Source organism: Macaca thibetana, chromosome 18 (genome assembly GCF_024542745.1).
Source record: "Macaca thibetana thibetana isolate TM-01 chromosome 18, ASM2454274v1, whole genome shotgun sequence".
Classification (NCBI taxonomy): Eukaryota; Metazoa; Chordata; class Mammalia; order Primates; family Cercopithecidae; genus Macaca; species Macaca thibetana.
In genome coordinates, this window is record NC_065595.1 from 72,660,736 (window position 1) to 72,675,469 (window position 14,734).

General features: G+C 39.2%; 1 protein-coding gene and 1 long non-coding RNA gene across 17 annotated transcripts in view; one reads left to right on the forward strand and one right to left on the reverse strand.

Annotated features, from left to right (window-relative positions):
• RNMT (RNA guanine-7 methyltransferase) overlaps positions 1 to 14,734 on the forward strand; it is a 36,499-nt gene that overhangs the window by 7,759 nt on the left and 14,006 nt on the right. For all 3 annotated transcript variants that reach the window (XM_050767562.1, XM_050767564.1, XM_050767563.1), the window contains 6 exons: positions 549 to 684; positions 3,520 to 3,645; positions 7,252 to 7,364; positions 8,917 to 9,098; positions 9,970 to 10,134; positions 14,058 to 14,175. In XM_050767562.1, the coding sequence (XP_050623519.1) occupies positions 549 to 684; positions 3,520 to 3,645; positions 7,252 to 7,364; positions 8,917 to 9,098; positions 9,970 to 10,134; positions 14,058 to 14,175 (840 nt within the window). The remainder of the gene's footprint in view (positions 1 to 548; positions 685 to 3,519; positions 3,646 to 7,251; positions 7,365 to 8,916; positions 9,099 to 9,969; positions 10,135 to 14,057; positions 14,176 to 14,734) is intronic.
• LOC126941231 (uncharacterized) lies at positions 11,582 to 12,564 on the reverse strand. 14 transcript variants are annotated; one of them, XR_007721161.1, is made up of 7 exons: positions 12,473 to 12,542; positions 12,305 to 12,427; positions 12,103 to 12,259; positions 12,009 to 12,056; positions 11,915 to 11,962; positions 11,771 to 11,866; positions 11,582 to 11,676 (listed from the first exon to the last, which is right to left on the reverse strand). It is a non-coding gene; the product is annotated as an uncharacterized LOC126941231 (long non-coding RNA). The 14 variants fall into 14 exon arrangements; XR_007721163.1 differs by lacking the exon at positions 11,771 to 11,866 and adding an exon at positions 11,723 to 11,770 and having other exon boundaries at positions 11,867 to 11,962; XR_007721167.1 differs by having other exon boundaries at positions 11,771 to 11,818; positions 11,867 to 11,962.

Below are 14,734 nucleotides of genomic sequence, written 5' to 3' on the forward strand. Positions count from 1 at the left end.
AAGATAGGGTGATATGTTTGGGTGTGTCCTCCCCGGGATCTCATCTTGAATTGTAGCTCTCATAATTCCCACATGTGTGGGAGGGACCTGGTGTGAGATCATTGAATCACTGCGGTTCCCCCACACTGTTCTCATGGTAATGAAGAAGTCTCCCGAGATCTGGTGGTTTGATAAGGGGTTTCTGCTTTCACTTGGCTCTCGTTCTCTCTCGCCTGCTGCCATGTAAGACCTGCCTTTCGCCTTCCACCCTGATTGTGAGGCCTCCCCAGTCACGTGGAACTATGAGTCCGTTAAGCCTCTTTTTCTTTATAAATTACCAGCCTCGGGTGTGTCTTTATCAGCAGCATGAAAACGGACTGATACCCAAGGACTCAGGAAACAAATCTTAGGTCTAATGATAATTAGTGAGACTTCTGTGGTTAATTGCCATTGTTTAGTGAAGTTTACTAATTCTAATAGTATTTTATCCATTCCCAGGTGAAATGTTCTGAGGCTTATTTTTACCATGTTCTGATCCTTGATGTTTTTCTATTCTGTTTTATTTTCAGAATCTGGAAGAAGGACACAGCTCAGCAGTGGCTGCCCATTACAATGAACTTCAGGAAGTTGGTTTGGAGAAGCGTAGTCAAAGTCGTATTTTTTATCTAAGAAACTTTAATAATTGGATGAAAAGTGTTCTCATTGGTAGGGTGGTTTTTTGCTGTTAGCTTGCCGTTTTTCATTTTGGCTTATGTTTCCTTTTTTCTCCCCACTGGTGTAACCAGCGCCAAGCGACTGAGTCTTTAATTCCTGCTCATTTAATTATCAAACCTTGACTTTATAAAGCTAGAGCCAAGACTAGGTCTTGAAGACAGATTCTTCTAATACTTGTGGTTGACGGTAAGATGTTAACGGGTGTTTAGTTGATATGTTGACGACGGTAAGATGTTAACGAGTGTTTAGTTGATACGTTGACGACGGTAAGATGTTAACGGGTGTTTAGTTGATAACGTTGACAACGGTATGATGTTAACGGGTGTTTAGTTGATACGTTGACAGTAAGATGTTAACGGGTGTTTAGTTGATACGTTGACGACGGTAAGATGTTAACGGGTGTTTAGTTGATAGGTTGACGACGGTAAGATGTTAACGGGTGTTTAGTTGATACGTTGACGACGGTAAGATGTTAACGGGTGTTTAGTTGATAGGTTGACGACGGTAAGATGTTAACGGGTGTTTAGTTGATAGGTTGACGACGGTAAGATGTTAACGGGTGTTTAGTTGATATGTTGACGACGGTAAGATGTTAACGGGTGTTTAGTTGATATGTTGACCAGGCTTTCAGAAGGCAATATGTTTCTTTAATGCACAGAATTAAGGTTACCCAGCACTATTAAGTAATGATTCTGTTTTACCCTCATAGTTTTGGAGCAACTGCATATTGTTGGTTAAACATTTAGGTTTCATTAAGTCAAGAAATAGGCAGTGTCTTGATTTGTGTAGGCCTTCAATTAGTTGATAAAGATCATGTGTATTACATTGAGGATAGATAAAGACGTTCAACTTTTTTGAGCCAACATTTTATCTGTGGAATGAAAGCGAGCAGAGAAAATATGATTCAGAATACAATTCTTGTCAGCACCATAAGATAGGGTAAAAAAGGAATATAATTATTGCTCTGTATATTTAATGCATTGAGTAGTCAGACTCTTAAATTTAGAGAACTTTAAAAAGTGGTTTAAAATTTTTCGTAATTTTTTTTCAAGCCAGTCGAAGAAGAAATGAGGATGCTTTCTTAATAATGTTAGAAAGAATAAAGTGCGAATTATGGGTACTTCTTACTAGTTTTGATGGTAATTTACTAATTTTGAAAGATAAATTAATTACCTATTCTGAGAAGTATTAGCAGGAACTAATTAGGCTTATTTTGAACACATTTAATATTTTGTGTATCACTTGTTTTTAATATTCATGTTTTGTTACAAAAATATTTATTTGACTCTACCATGTGTCAGCTTAGGCTCACTGAGTGTTCACTTTTTTTTTTTTTTCTCAAGATTAATGTAATGGCATTTTCAGTCTCTACTCATAAGGTTCTCTCTCTACCCCAGTCCTAATTTCTTTTCAACCTTTCTCTTCCTTCATTATCCTCAATGATGCAGATAACTTACTGGATTTTTTATGAATTCTTATTTATTCATTTATTTTTTACTGAATAACTTTTTCGAGTCCATATTTTCCACATTGTAACATGTATTATTTGTATAATCAGAAAAGAGGTATTTTTTTTAAAGGACTGAAGTCAGAGTTGGCAAAATTGTCTCTCAGCAAATACAGGGTATTCTTTCCTTCTTCAACTGTTCTAGCAACTCTCTTGATGTGTGCTTTGCACCTGTTTTTAATGTCCTAATGCAATCAGTGTGATTTGTTCCAAGCTTTCTCTCTGACTTCTTCCTTTCTCAACACTCATTCTTTGTCACTCGTTTTCTCTTTCTTCTTGGTGCTTATGCTTGGTAAGTAAACAGTTGAGTACAGTTCTGGAATGTGATAAAGGCTTTTTTGAAATTGTTTCTTGATGATTTCCTGTCTCGTTAGTCTTACTGTAGATAAATGCAAGATTTTATAATTGTTTTTCACTCTTTCAGTATTTTTATGCTATTAAGATTCATGGTAGAAAGTTAAATTTTATGGAACACTTGTGCTTCTGTTGAAGTTACTTTAAGTTCCTGCAGAAGGTGAAAGTACTTGTACAGGATATTTTAGCCATCAAAATAATACACGCTTGAGCTCAAAAGTGTTCAACTCAGTGATAAGGACAAGGAGAATGTGTCTAGGATTCAGTGTTATATCAGGTTTTAGAACTGTTGAATACTTAACTTGCCTGCGAGTATTAATATGCCTTTAATTGATGTTTGAACAATTTGCCTATTGATGTTTGGAGGCCTACTGATTTTATCTGTTGGCTGTTAATGTCATTTAGTAGACTGGGGTCTACCAAATTCTGATGATGCTAAAACTAAAAGACATAGTGCATTTTTTTTTGTTTTTCTAGTTTTTATATTTCTCTTGGTGGTAAGCCTGACATCTTTCGTAATCAAGCTCTTTTATCATTCCATAACAACTTTGGTTTACTTATGTGTCTGCTGTTAAACACCTAGAGAAAGCTACAAAACAAATTATGAATAATTAGTTTTTCTCATCCTTACTTAGCTTTTTCTCTTATCCTCAACAAGTGTTGTGTTGTCTTAATTAGAATTTTACATATCTGCTATTTAAAATTCATTTTTTAAAGTAACATTGAAAATGCTGCCTTAATTTTCCAAAACACCAGACACATACTCTTTAATGACAGAGGATCAGATCAATCAACTCTTAGTCATATTTTTAGTTACTTATCAAAAGTTACAAATTACATAAATGGATGTGTAATCGTTTATGTTACATATTGGGCAAAAGATAGTAGGTTATTAGAGGTAACAGTTTATACTTCAGTAAAATTGAAGAAGAGGTAGTTTATTGTGACTGATTTCTGTCTCTTAGGAGAATTTTTGGAAAAGGTACGACAGAAGAAAAAACGTGATATCACTGTTTTGGACCTGGGATGTGGTAAAGGTGGAGATTTGCTCAAATGGAAAAAAGGAAGAATTAACAAGCTAGTTTGTACTGGTAAGATAAATAATGATATGAGAAAGAATAATTTGTAGTCAGGTAAATGGAAAATAAGAAGGATTATCTCTGATTACAAGATATCTGGGACTATGCGTGCGATGAGGTTTTTTTTTTTTTTTTTTTAATTAGTTACGGCCTGACGCAGTAGCTAACGCCTGTAATCCCAACACTTTGGAAGGCAGAGGTGGGTGAATCACTTGAGGTCAGGAGTTTGAGACCAGCCTGGCCAACATTGTGAAACCCTGTCTCTACGAAAAATACAAAAAATTAGCTGGGCATGGTGGTGCACACCTGTAATCCCAGCTACTCAGGAAGCTGAGGTAGGAGAATCGCTTGTACCCAAGAGGTGAAGGTTACAGTAAGACGAGATCGTGCCACTGCACACCAGCCTGAGTGACAGAGTAAGACTCCATCTCTAAACAACAACAACAACAAAAAATTAGTTACAAGACTTTCCTGATAGTTTTATTTTATAGTAAGATTACATAAGCCTGGGATAACGTTTCCTTCCCAAAAGAACGGAAGCTATCAAAGATGGTTGGAGTCATGTCTAAAGGGCAGACTTGAAAAGGTTTCCATTGGCAAAAATAGGACAATTTTAACATTAAAAAAAAATAGCAGTGGGACACATCAAATCAGAAAAAAACATTGTTCACCCTTGGAGGTTGCTAAGAAACTTACTATTCTGAAACTTATAAATTAAGGAAAGGGAATCAAACATTTGTAATCAGATAGTTGAAAAGGGCAATTCTTTTTTTTTTTAATCAGATAAATCGAAGAGGAATGATAGAATTAGAAAATTATTTTTTCATTCTTTATGAAATAATAGATCTAGGCAATAATTTTTTTTTACTACCGAAGCCATTAAGGGAAAAGTCGATAGTAATGCAATGAATCAATCAATCAGTCACCTTAGCCCAGTGGTTAGTCTAAACACTGAAGTGGGACGAGCAGACGTCAGCATCTTTCTGATGTGGTGAGTTAAAAGAGATACATACCCCCACTACAGAAGTACTGCCCAAATTAGCAGTTCTCAAATTTTTGGTTTTATGAGCCCTGTACACTTAAAAATTATTGAGGACCCCAGAAAGCTTTTTTGTATGTAATTATGGTAAGTAGCTATTGATATTTACTATATTAGAAATTAAAGCTGAGAAATTTGAAAATATTTTTTAGTTCATTAAAATAAAAGTAAGAAGGCTGGCTTTTACATTTTTGCAAATCCCTTTAGAGTTTGGAATTACAGGAGACAGCTGGATTCTCACACCTGTTTCTGCGTCCAATATGTTGTGATTTTATTTTGGTTGATATGTAGTTGTAAAATAAAGGAGTAGTTTAATAGCCTTTTTTGATAATTGTAGATATTCATCTTTGTTACTACATCAAAACTCAATAAGTGGTAGTTTCTTAAAGAGTAGTTACAATATGGAATCTGAAACCTTACTGATGAACTTTTTATACTGTGTAACATTAAAATCCATTGGTCTGTCTTGCACTTCCTGCATAATTTTATAGTATTTGGAAAATATTGTTCACTAAAGTTATGCAGATCTAATTGTTGAGAATCAAAAAATCACGTGTTTAGTATCACTGCCAATCAGAAAAGTATTGGGAAGAAGTCCAGCCCACAGTGATCAATACAAGTTTTTCAGGATTGTAATTCTTATTTGAAAGTCAGTTTTATTTTTGGCAACAAATACGCTGTCCATTGTTTCCCTTTAAATCAGTGGTCCCTAACCTTTTTGGCACCAGGGGCCAGTTTCATGGAAGTCGGTTTTTCCCACAAGCGGGGGATGGAATTCTACCTCAGATCATCAGGTGTTAGATTCTTGTAAGGAGTGTGCAGCCTGGCTCGCCTGCCACTCACCTCCTGCTGTGCGGCCTGGTTCCCAGCAGGCCACGGACCTGTACTGGTTTGCAGCCCAGGGGTGGGGGAACTTTAAGTGACAGGTTCACTTTGTTCATTTTCAGGAAAATGTGTGCCAGTTACGCAAGTCTGCATAACCATGGTTTGTCAGTGATTCAAATCAAAATGACTTTCTCAGAAAAAAAGTGGCCAGTACAGCTCAAAACTCAGAACAGTCATATTGGTACTGTTCTTGAAGATGACCATCAAACCTTGTTAGGTAGCGGAAATGTTTTCTTACTTCCCATTTCATCACACAACATTTTTAAAAGTGTGTATTCAAAAGCCCAGGTTTAATAAAATTAATTTTCAGTATTTTTTCAAGGGCGTTCTTAAATGAAACTGTTTTTTCCCCCTTTGTGTTGTATAGTGGTGAAGAACACACGAAGCGCTGCCGGTACTACCTAGTGTTGCTACTTTGTATCTGTGATAAGATCCCAGTGTTTTACCTACCATTGCCTTTGTATTGTATAGTGGTGAAGAATCCACGAAGCGCTGCCGGTACTACCTAGTGTTGCTACTTTGTATCTGTGATAAGATCCCAGTGTTTTACCTGCCATTGCCTTTGTATTGTATAGTGGTGAAGAATACACGAAGTGCTGCCGGTACTACCTAGTGTTGCTACTTTGTATCTGTGATAAGATCCCAGTGTTTTACCTACCATTGCCTTTGCATCATCAGTGTGAATCTTTAAACAGGGAAAAGGGCAGGCCAGGCACAGTAGCTCATGCCTATAATCCCCAGCACTTTGGGCAAGCAAGGGTGGATCACTTGAGGCCAGAAGTTAAAGGCTAGCCTGGCCAACGTGGTGAAACCCCATCTTCTACCAAAAATACAATAAAATTAGTTGAGCATGGTGGCACACACCTGTAATCTAGCGAGTTGGGAGGCTGAGGTATGAGAATCACAGAACCCTGGAGGCGGAGGTTGCAGTGAGTGAAGATCGCACCACTGCACTCCAGCCTGGGCAGTACAGCAAGACTCTGTCTCAAAAAGGAAGAAAAGGGCAGATAACATTTTATTATAAAAATATACCCTTGGTAGGCCGGGCGCGGTGGCTCAAGCCTGTAATCCCAGCACTTTGGGAGGCCGAGACGGGCAGATCACGAGGTCGGGAGATCGAGACCATCCTGGCTAACACGGTGAAACCCCGTCTCTACTAAAAATACAAAAAACTAGCCGGGCGCGGTTGTGGGCGCCTGTAGTCCCAGCTACTCGGGAGGCTGAGGCAGGAGAATGGCGTGAACCCGGGAGGCGGAGCTTGCAGTGAGGTGAGATCGCGCCACTGCACTCCAGCCTGGGTGACAGAGCGAGACTCCGTCTCAAAAAAAAAAAAAAAAATATATATATATATATATACCCTTGGTATTTCCAAAACTGGGCTTATTGATAGTGTTAGGTTTTATAATTCAGATTGGAATAAAACTTTCTCCTTTTTACTTTGAATAAGCATTTAAAAATCATGATAGAACTTTTCTAGCATCCATACCTATTGAGACGCTTTTAGTTCCTCTTGAAAACTGATAGGGTATTTGCGTCAGAATAAAGCCCTTTTTTTAAATTTTATTTTAAAAGAAATAAAACCTTTTCACTGGTACTAAAGCTGACTTTTATGCCAGAGTTTTATCAGTCGAGATCAGTGTCTCCATTTCTGGCATTCTGTCTTGATGCTTACTAATACCCTTCCATCTTTCCAGATATTGCTGATGTTTCTATCAAACAGTGTCAGCAGCGGTATGAGGACATGAAAAATCGTCGCGATAGTGAATATATTTTCAGTGCAGAATTTATAACTGCTGACTGCTCAAAGGTACAGTTTCTTTCATTTTCAGTTTGGGTAAATAATTTGTTTTAAAAATCAACTCAATTTTTACTTTTTAAAAAAATTTTATTCTCTTTTTTTGAGACAGGGTCTCACTCTGTCGCCCAGGCTGGAGCGCAGTGGCGCAATCTCAGCTCACTGAAACCTCCACCTCCCAGGCTCAAACAATTCTCCTGCCACCTGAGTAGCTGGGACTACAGGCACATGCCACCACACCCAGCTAATTTTTGTGTATTTTATAGAGATGGAGTTTCGCCATGTTGCCCAGGCTGGCCTCAAACTCCTGAACTCAGGTGATCCGCCCACCTCCCATGGTGCTGTGATTACAGGCCTGAGCCATGGTGCCTGGCCACTCATTTTTTAAAATATGTTTTGAAACTTTAAAAACCTTGGGACAGACATTTTCACTTTCGACTGGAAATTCTGTTATGATAAATTCACTTAAATGACTCACTGAACACTTGTAATTTTTTGCTTTTAACAATTCGAGTTAAAATTAGCTGTTGCTTTTCTGTGTGGACATCATTTATTTTCCAGTACTTTGAAATAGAACTGAACTTATACTATGTCTTGTTCACCTTATAATTTATTAGTTTCCCAACATATCAGAGCCTGTTTGGTTTTTTCCTACCTTCTACCTGTTTCTGAATTTCTTATAAAGAACTGCTTCAGGGGTGAAGGTCTCACCATGAACTTTTTGTTCTTCATTGACTTATTAGCTCGTTGAATGTTGTAGATACCTTTAATCATACACATTTTGTTTGAAATTTGAAAGTGGGCCGGGCGCGGTGGCTCAAGCCTGTAATCCCAGCACTTTGGGAGGCCGAGATGGGCGGATCACGAGGTCAGGAGATCGAGACCACCCTGGCTAACACGGTGATACCCTGTCTCTACTAAAAAATACAAAAAAACTAGGCGGGCAAGGTGGCGGGCGCCTATGGTCCCAGCTACTTGGGAGACTGAGACAGGAGAATGGCGTAAACCTGGGAGGTGGAGCTTGCAGTGAGCTGAGATCCGGCCTCTGCACTCCAGCCTGGGCGACAGAGCGAGACTCCATCTCAAACAAACAAAAAAAAAACAAAAAAAAACAAAAAAAAAAAGAAATTTGAAAGTGAAAAAGATAAGTGGGAGTGTACTGCCAGAAAGTTGTAATACCTTCAAAACATTTTTGCATTTTTTTTAAAATGCCAAACACCAGATGTTGTTTTTTAACCCAAGTTATTGTTGAATGTCATTTTATTTTAGCTGTCAAGTAAAGTGGTGAAAGAATCAACTTCAAATGTCGTAATTGACTAATATATTTTAAACATGATTTCAGAATTCCACAGTTTTTAAATACTGTGAAAATGGGAATCAGATTATTCTGTTAAACTAGAATACGTGCATGATTTCTGTGTGTCCTTTATTGTACAAGGGAAAGCATAGGTTGAAGATTGTGAGGGAAAGGAAGAACCTTACATTCTAGAAGTTAATTTACTAAAAGGTTTTTAACCTGTGTTGTAGTTACCTCAAAATCTTAACTCATTTTAATTTGTTTCAGGAACTTCTGATTGAAAAATTTCGTGACCCACAAATGTGCTTTGACATCTGCAGTTGTCAGTTTGTCTGTCATTACTCATTTGAGTCCTATGAACAGGCTGACATGATGCTGAGAAATGCGTGTGAGAGACTTAGCCCTGGGGGCTATTTTATTGGTACTACTCCCAATAGCTTTGAATTGATGTAAGTACTTTTAAATATATTGTGGTTTATAAAATACTCAGTATTAAGTAGCAAATGTTTACCAGAGGTCGATTTTATTAAAGTATGCTATTTTAATCTTATAAGTATTGAACACACCATAAGATATTTGAGTAGGCATTCAGAATTTAAATTCAATAGACAAATTTACAGATGAACTTTTAAAAGTTCATCTTTATGTGTAGGTTAGAGACTGAAGTTATAGTGATAGACAAACTGCAGGTCAGACAGACAGTCTCGGAGACTGAACCAATCTTCATGTGTGAGTTAGAGACTGAAGTTATAGTGATAGACAAACTGCAGGTCCGACAGACGGTCACGGAGACTTAACCAGCGCTCATGAGAGTGATTCCTATTTCCAGCTTAATTTTATTGGTGTGACTGTTGATGATCTTTTAGTATATTGCTTCTTAAAAGTAACTGAGATCAGGAGGGTGCAGTGGCTCATGTCTATAATCCTAGCACTTTGGGAGGCCAAGGCAGGAGGATTGCTTGAGGCCAGGAGTTTGAGACCAGCCTGGTCAACAAAGTGAGACCTTGTCTTTACGAAAAATTTACAAATTAGCCCGCGTGGTGGCACACCCCTGTAGTCCTTACTCAGGAGGCTGAGGCAGGAGGATCACTTGAGCCCAGGAGCTGGTGGCTGTAGTGAGCTATCATCACACCACCGCACTCCAGCCTGAGTGACAGATTAAGACCTTGTCACTTTAAAAAAAAAAAAAAGCCCATATCTAATTAAAAAGCTAATCAAGTGTGCATCATGTAGTTCTTCACATGCAAAATCTGATCAAAATAAGTCTACATTAATCACAATTTTATTCTTTTTATTTTGGTTGGGGGATAACCTTGACAGAAGACGCCTTGAAGCTTCAGAAACAGAATCATTTGGAAATGAAATATATACTGTGAAATTTCAGAAGAAAGGAGATTATCCTTTATTTGGCTGCAAATATGACTTCAACCTGGAAGGTGTTGTGGATGTTCCTGAATTCTTGGTCTATTTTCCATTGCTAAATGAGTAAGAAGATTAATCTGTTCACTCTTTTCTTTTTGTCTTAAGGGGAAGAAAAGGGGGAAAAAGCAGTATTTCTTTTACTCTTTATTTTAAATGAGGGCCAAAGAAAAAGTATAGTCTTGTTGTTTTGTTTTGTTTTGTTTTTTAAAAAAAAAAAACTAGCCTCAAATCTGGGGGATTATTGCCATAGGTCTCATATAGCCTAACTTAGTTTTTTCTCATTCCTGGACTTTTTTAATCCTGTGGGTGAAAAGGGGAACCAGTTGCCTTCAGCTTGTGGCACAAAACGCCTGACACTGCAAATAGCGAAAGTTTTTTTTTAGTGACTGTTGGTCGCTTTGATGATAAACAATGAGTCTTCATAAATCAAAGGTCTTCCTGTTGACAGAGATGAGTATTAAAAGTTGTTTGCATTTCACTACAGCTTTGAAATTGCCTATGTCTCACAGGCAGTGTCGATGTTAAAATCCTGATTCAGGAATGTATTCTCCCATGTGCCTGAATTCCTAGGAGTCCTGGCAAACTGTAGACACAGGAAAAGCTGGGGGTAACTGGGCCTTACCAGGTAAGGCTTCAAGGCCTTGTGATACACCTTGGTTTCCAGAGTTTCCCTGGTGGGGAGAGTATAAAAGTCAGCTTAAATGTAGGCCATGTCATGATTGATTGAACTTGATTTTCTACTTTTTCGAAACAAAAATCTTTTGTTTTGAATATTAACAGAAAAAGAAGAGGTATATTGTCTGTTTACTTTTGCTTGGTGATGATTTTAATTGTAACTCAGTCTAAAATTAGGGTTACAGTATTTTCAGGAGTTCTCTAATAGCTTATTCAATAGTATAAGAAAGCCAAGTAGCATTGTGACTGAACATGAGGAAAATACTATGCATAATTTTATAAATATAAACCATTACAAAATTTAAAAATATCAATTGCATTTTGCTTTTTAGTTTTTAAAACTAATAAACTTGGGAGAAATGTTACTGCTCTTCAACTTTATTTAAAAAAGAACTTATTTGTGGCATGTTGTTGAGAATGTTTAATATGTTAGCTTGAGGTTTTAGTTAACAGTATAAAACAAAAGATTCGTTTTAAATGCTGAACAAGACCTAGAGGTCTTTGTTTGTTTTTTTTTTTTAACTTGAATTGCCTAATGATGGTAAACCTAAGTCATCACTTTAATATCTAATTTTTTAAAAGATTATTTATTGAAACAGTATTGGATGAAATAGAATCTGAAAATGTGTAGGGGTTTTGAGATGCCTTTTTGCCATTTCATTAAGAAACTGAACAGAAGCTTTTTGTGTGGCAAAACTTACTCAAATTGGGCCTCAATTCTTGGAATCATGAGATTTTTTAGGTGTGAAACTTGGTTTCATTTCTAAAGGTTTATTTTAGAGATTTACAAAGAGAATGGGCTGGAATAAAAGATTTAATTTTGCTCATGTTGCCTTTCCAAGGAGGATGCATTGAAGTAACAGAATCCTGCCTTACATGAACCTCTTACGTAGAAACCTCGGTGGCCCCTGGTGTCTGCCTTACGTGAACCTCTTACATAGAAACCTCGGTGGCCCTCTGTTTGCCTTACGTGAACCTCTTACATAGAAACCTCGGTGGCCCCTGGTGTTTGCCTTACGTGTACCTCTTACGTAGAAACCTCGGTGGCCCCTGGTGTCTGCCTTACGTGTACCTCTTACATAGAAACCTCGGTGGCCTCTGGTGTCTGCCTTACGTGAACCTCTTACATAGAAACCTCGGTGGCCCCTGGTGTCTTCCTTACGTGAACCTCTTACATAGAAACCTCGGTGGCCCCTGGTGTTTGCCTTACGTGAACCTCTTACATAGAAACCTCGGTGGCCCTCTGTTTGCCCTACGTGTACCTCTTACATAGAAACCTCGGTGGCCCCTGGTGTCTGCCTTACGTGACCCTCTTACATAGAAACCTCGGTGGCCCTCTGTTTGCCCTACGTGTACCTCTTACATAGAAACCTCGGTGGCCCCTGGTGTCTGCCTTACGTGACCCTCTTACATAGAAACCTCGGTGGCCCTCTGTTTGCCCTACGTGTACCTCTTACATAGAAACCTCGGTGGCCTCTGGTGTTTGCCTTACGTGAACCTCTTACGTAGAAACCTCGGTGGCCCCTGTTTGCCCTAGGTGTACCTCTTACATAGAAACCTCGGTGGCCCCTGTTTGCCCTACGTGTACCTCTTACGTAGAAACCTCGGTGGCCCCTGTTTGCCCTACGTGTACCTCTTACATAGAAACCTCGGTGGCCTCTGGTGTTTGCCTTACGTGAACCTCTTACATAGAAACCTCGGTGGCCTCTGTTTGCCCTACGTGTACCTCTTACGTAGAAACCTCGGTGGCCCCTGTTTGCCCTACGTGAACCTCTTACATAGAAACCTCGGTGGCCTCTGTTTGCCCTTGCCCTGTCCCCTCAAATGCCACCCTGTACACGAGCTCTCCAACCTAACTTTCAGGGTTTCCCCACTTCCTTCCACTCTTCCTTTACCTGCTGCCTGAAGTCATCTCCAGGCTCCCTCTTGTTGTCTACAGATATATAATTATAAACTTGGTAAATGCAGTGAGGAAAAAAAACACCTGAGAGTCTAATGGAGGGACCTAATATAATAGAAGATTTAAGGAGGATACCTGTAAAGAAGCAATGTTTGAGTCAGGATCTAAAGGATGGAAAAGTAGGTGGGCAGCTGAGGACTGGAGGGAAGAATGCTCCTGACACGAGGACAGCGTGTGTGAGGGCCCTGCAGTGGGAAGGCTAGGCTAGTCCAGGATGTTGAAAGAAGGCCCATCGTGACCGATAGTGGGGGTGTCCCAAAACGAGGCAGCATTCCTTTACAGATGCATGTCTTAGAGACCATGTTCTGTGTCCTGCGTGCACTGGAGCCCCGTGGAGGGTGTTAAGGAGGGTAGAGACATGACTCAGGTCCACATTTCTGAAGCTTAATCTGGCTGCGATTGGAAAATTCATTGAGGGAGAGTAAGAATGGAAGCAGGGGACAAGCAAAGTGAGTTTATGGACTGGTACCACTGAGTGGTGATGGCGACTGAAGCAGCAGGATGGTGCCAAATGCAGGAGGTAAGAAGTTGACCTATTTGAAATTGATGTTTTCTAGGTAAAATAGAAAGGACTTAGTGATGTATATTGAGCACAGCGGGCAAAAGGGGGAGATGGCATGGATCACTAGATGGATTTACTGAAGTGGCAAAGATTGGCAGAAAAAGAGTAGTGATGTTCAGCCTTAGATATGGGAAGTTAGAGAGTGCCAGTGACACATGCAGGTGAAGATTTCTAATAAGCGGTAGAATCCATGAGTGATGAGAGAGAGCTGAACTACCGATAGCTGTGGGGTGGAAGTGAGTGGGACTGTGGACTGTACTCTTCAGAACCTTGAAGTTTAGAAGTTGGGTAAAAAACAGAAACCTGCAAGTAAAAAGGAAAAAAAAAAAACCTGTGAAGAAGCAGTCCACGATGTAGGGGAAAAATTAATAGTGTATCTTGCCAGAGAAGTCAAGAGATGAAAGTGAATCTTTAAGAAGGAAGTCGGCGGCTGTGTTCAGTGGAGCTGTGAGAGATCAAGTAAAGTAGAGGAATCAGTAGAAAAGAGTTTCCTACACTACTTCTTCCCCATCTCACAGCTCCACAGCTTCCTTCCACAGCTGACCATTTGCTTCCTGACCTATGTGTCATACCAGTAGAGCTCTCTGAAACCCCCTGAGATTTCGAATGCACGTTTCTTTTAGGTGTGACATGTTACTCTTGCTTCATTTTGTATGACTGTATTGTGAATTTATCGAGGAAATGGTAGCTTCTTTAGTTAAGTCCAGAAGATGTCACTGCTGTGCAAAAGTAAGTTGAGGAATTACAAACATGCAGAAGCTTTTTCATTAAGTATCTTTTTTTGGACAGAATGGCAAAGAAATACAATATGAAACTAGTCTACAAAAAAACATTTCTGGAATTCTACGAAGAAAAGATTAAGAACAATGAAAATAAAATGCTGTTAAAACGAATGCAGGCCTTGGAGGTGAGTATTTAGAGAAGATGTAAAAATTCCAGTCATGGTGAACTTGCTCGGCTGTTGTTGACATCCTCGCAAGGCCATCTGATCATGAAGTAGTTACATGTATTACGCTCTTCAGCACTTAGGACAGAGCTTGATACAGAAACTGCATGGTGAATGCTCAGTAAATGCTTGATGAAAGAACGAATACTGCTGTTACCAAATTCTGTTTTCTAGATAGTACTGCTTTAAAATAGGATTTCTCAACCTCAGGACTGTTGACATTTTCTTCTGGATATTTCCTTGCTGTGGGATGCTGTGCATTGTAGGATATTCAGTAGTATTCTTGGCTTCTGCCCACTAGATGCCTTCCAGTAACACTCTTGTCCCCAGTTATGATCACCAGAAAACTCTCCAGACATGGCCAAATGTCCCCTCGTGGGCAGAATTGCCCCAGGTTGAGAACCTGTTCTTTACAACAGTGCCTTTTGGTTACGACAGTAATTTAGAACCTTCCTGGCCAGTGTCCAGAGGAGCTCACACTGTACGTAATTTTGTTGTGTGGTAATTCTTTAGCAGGCTC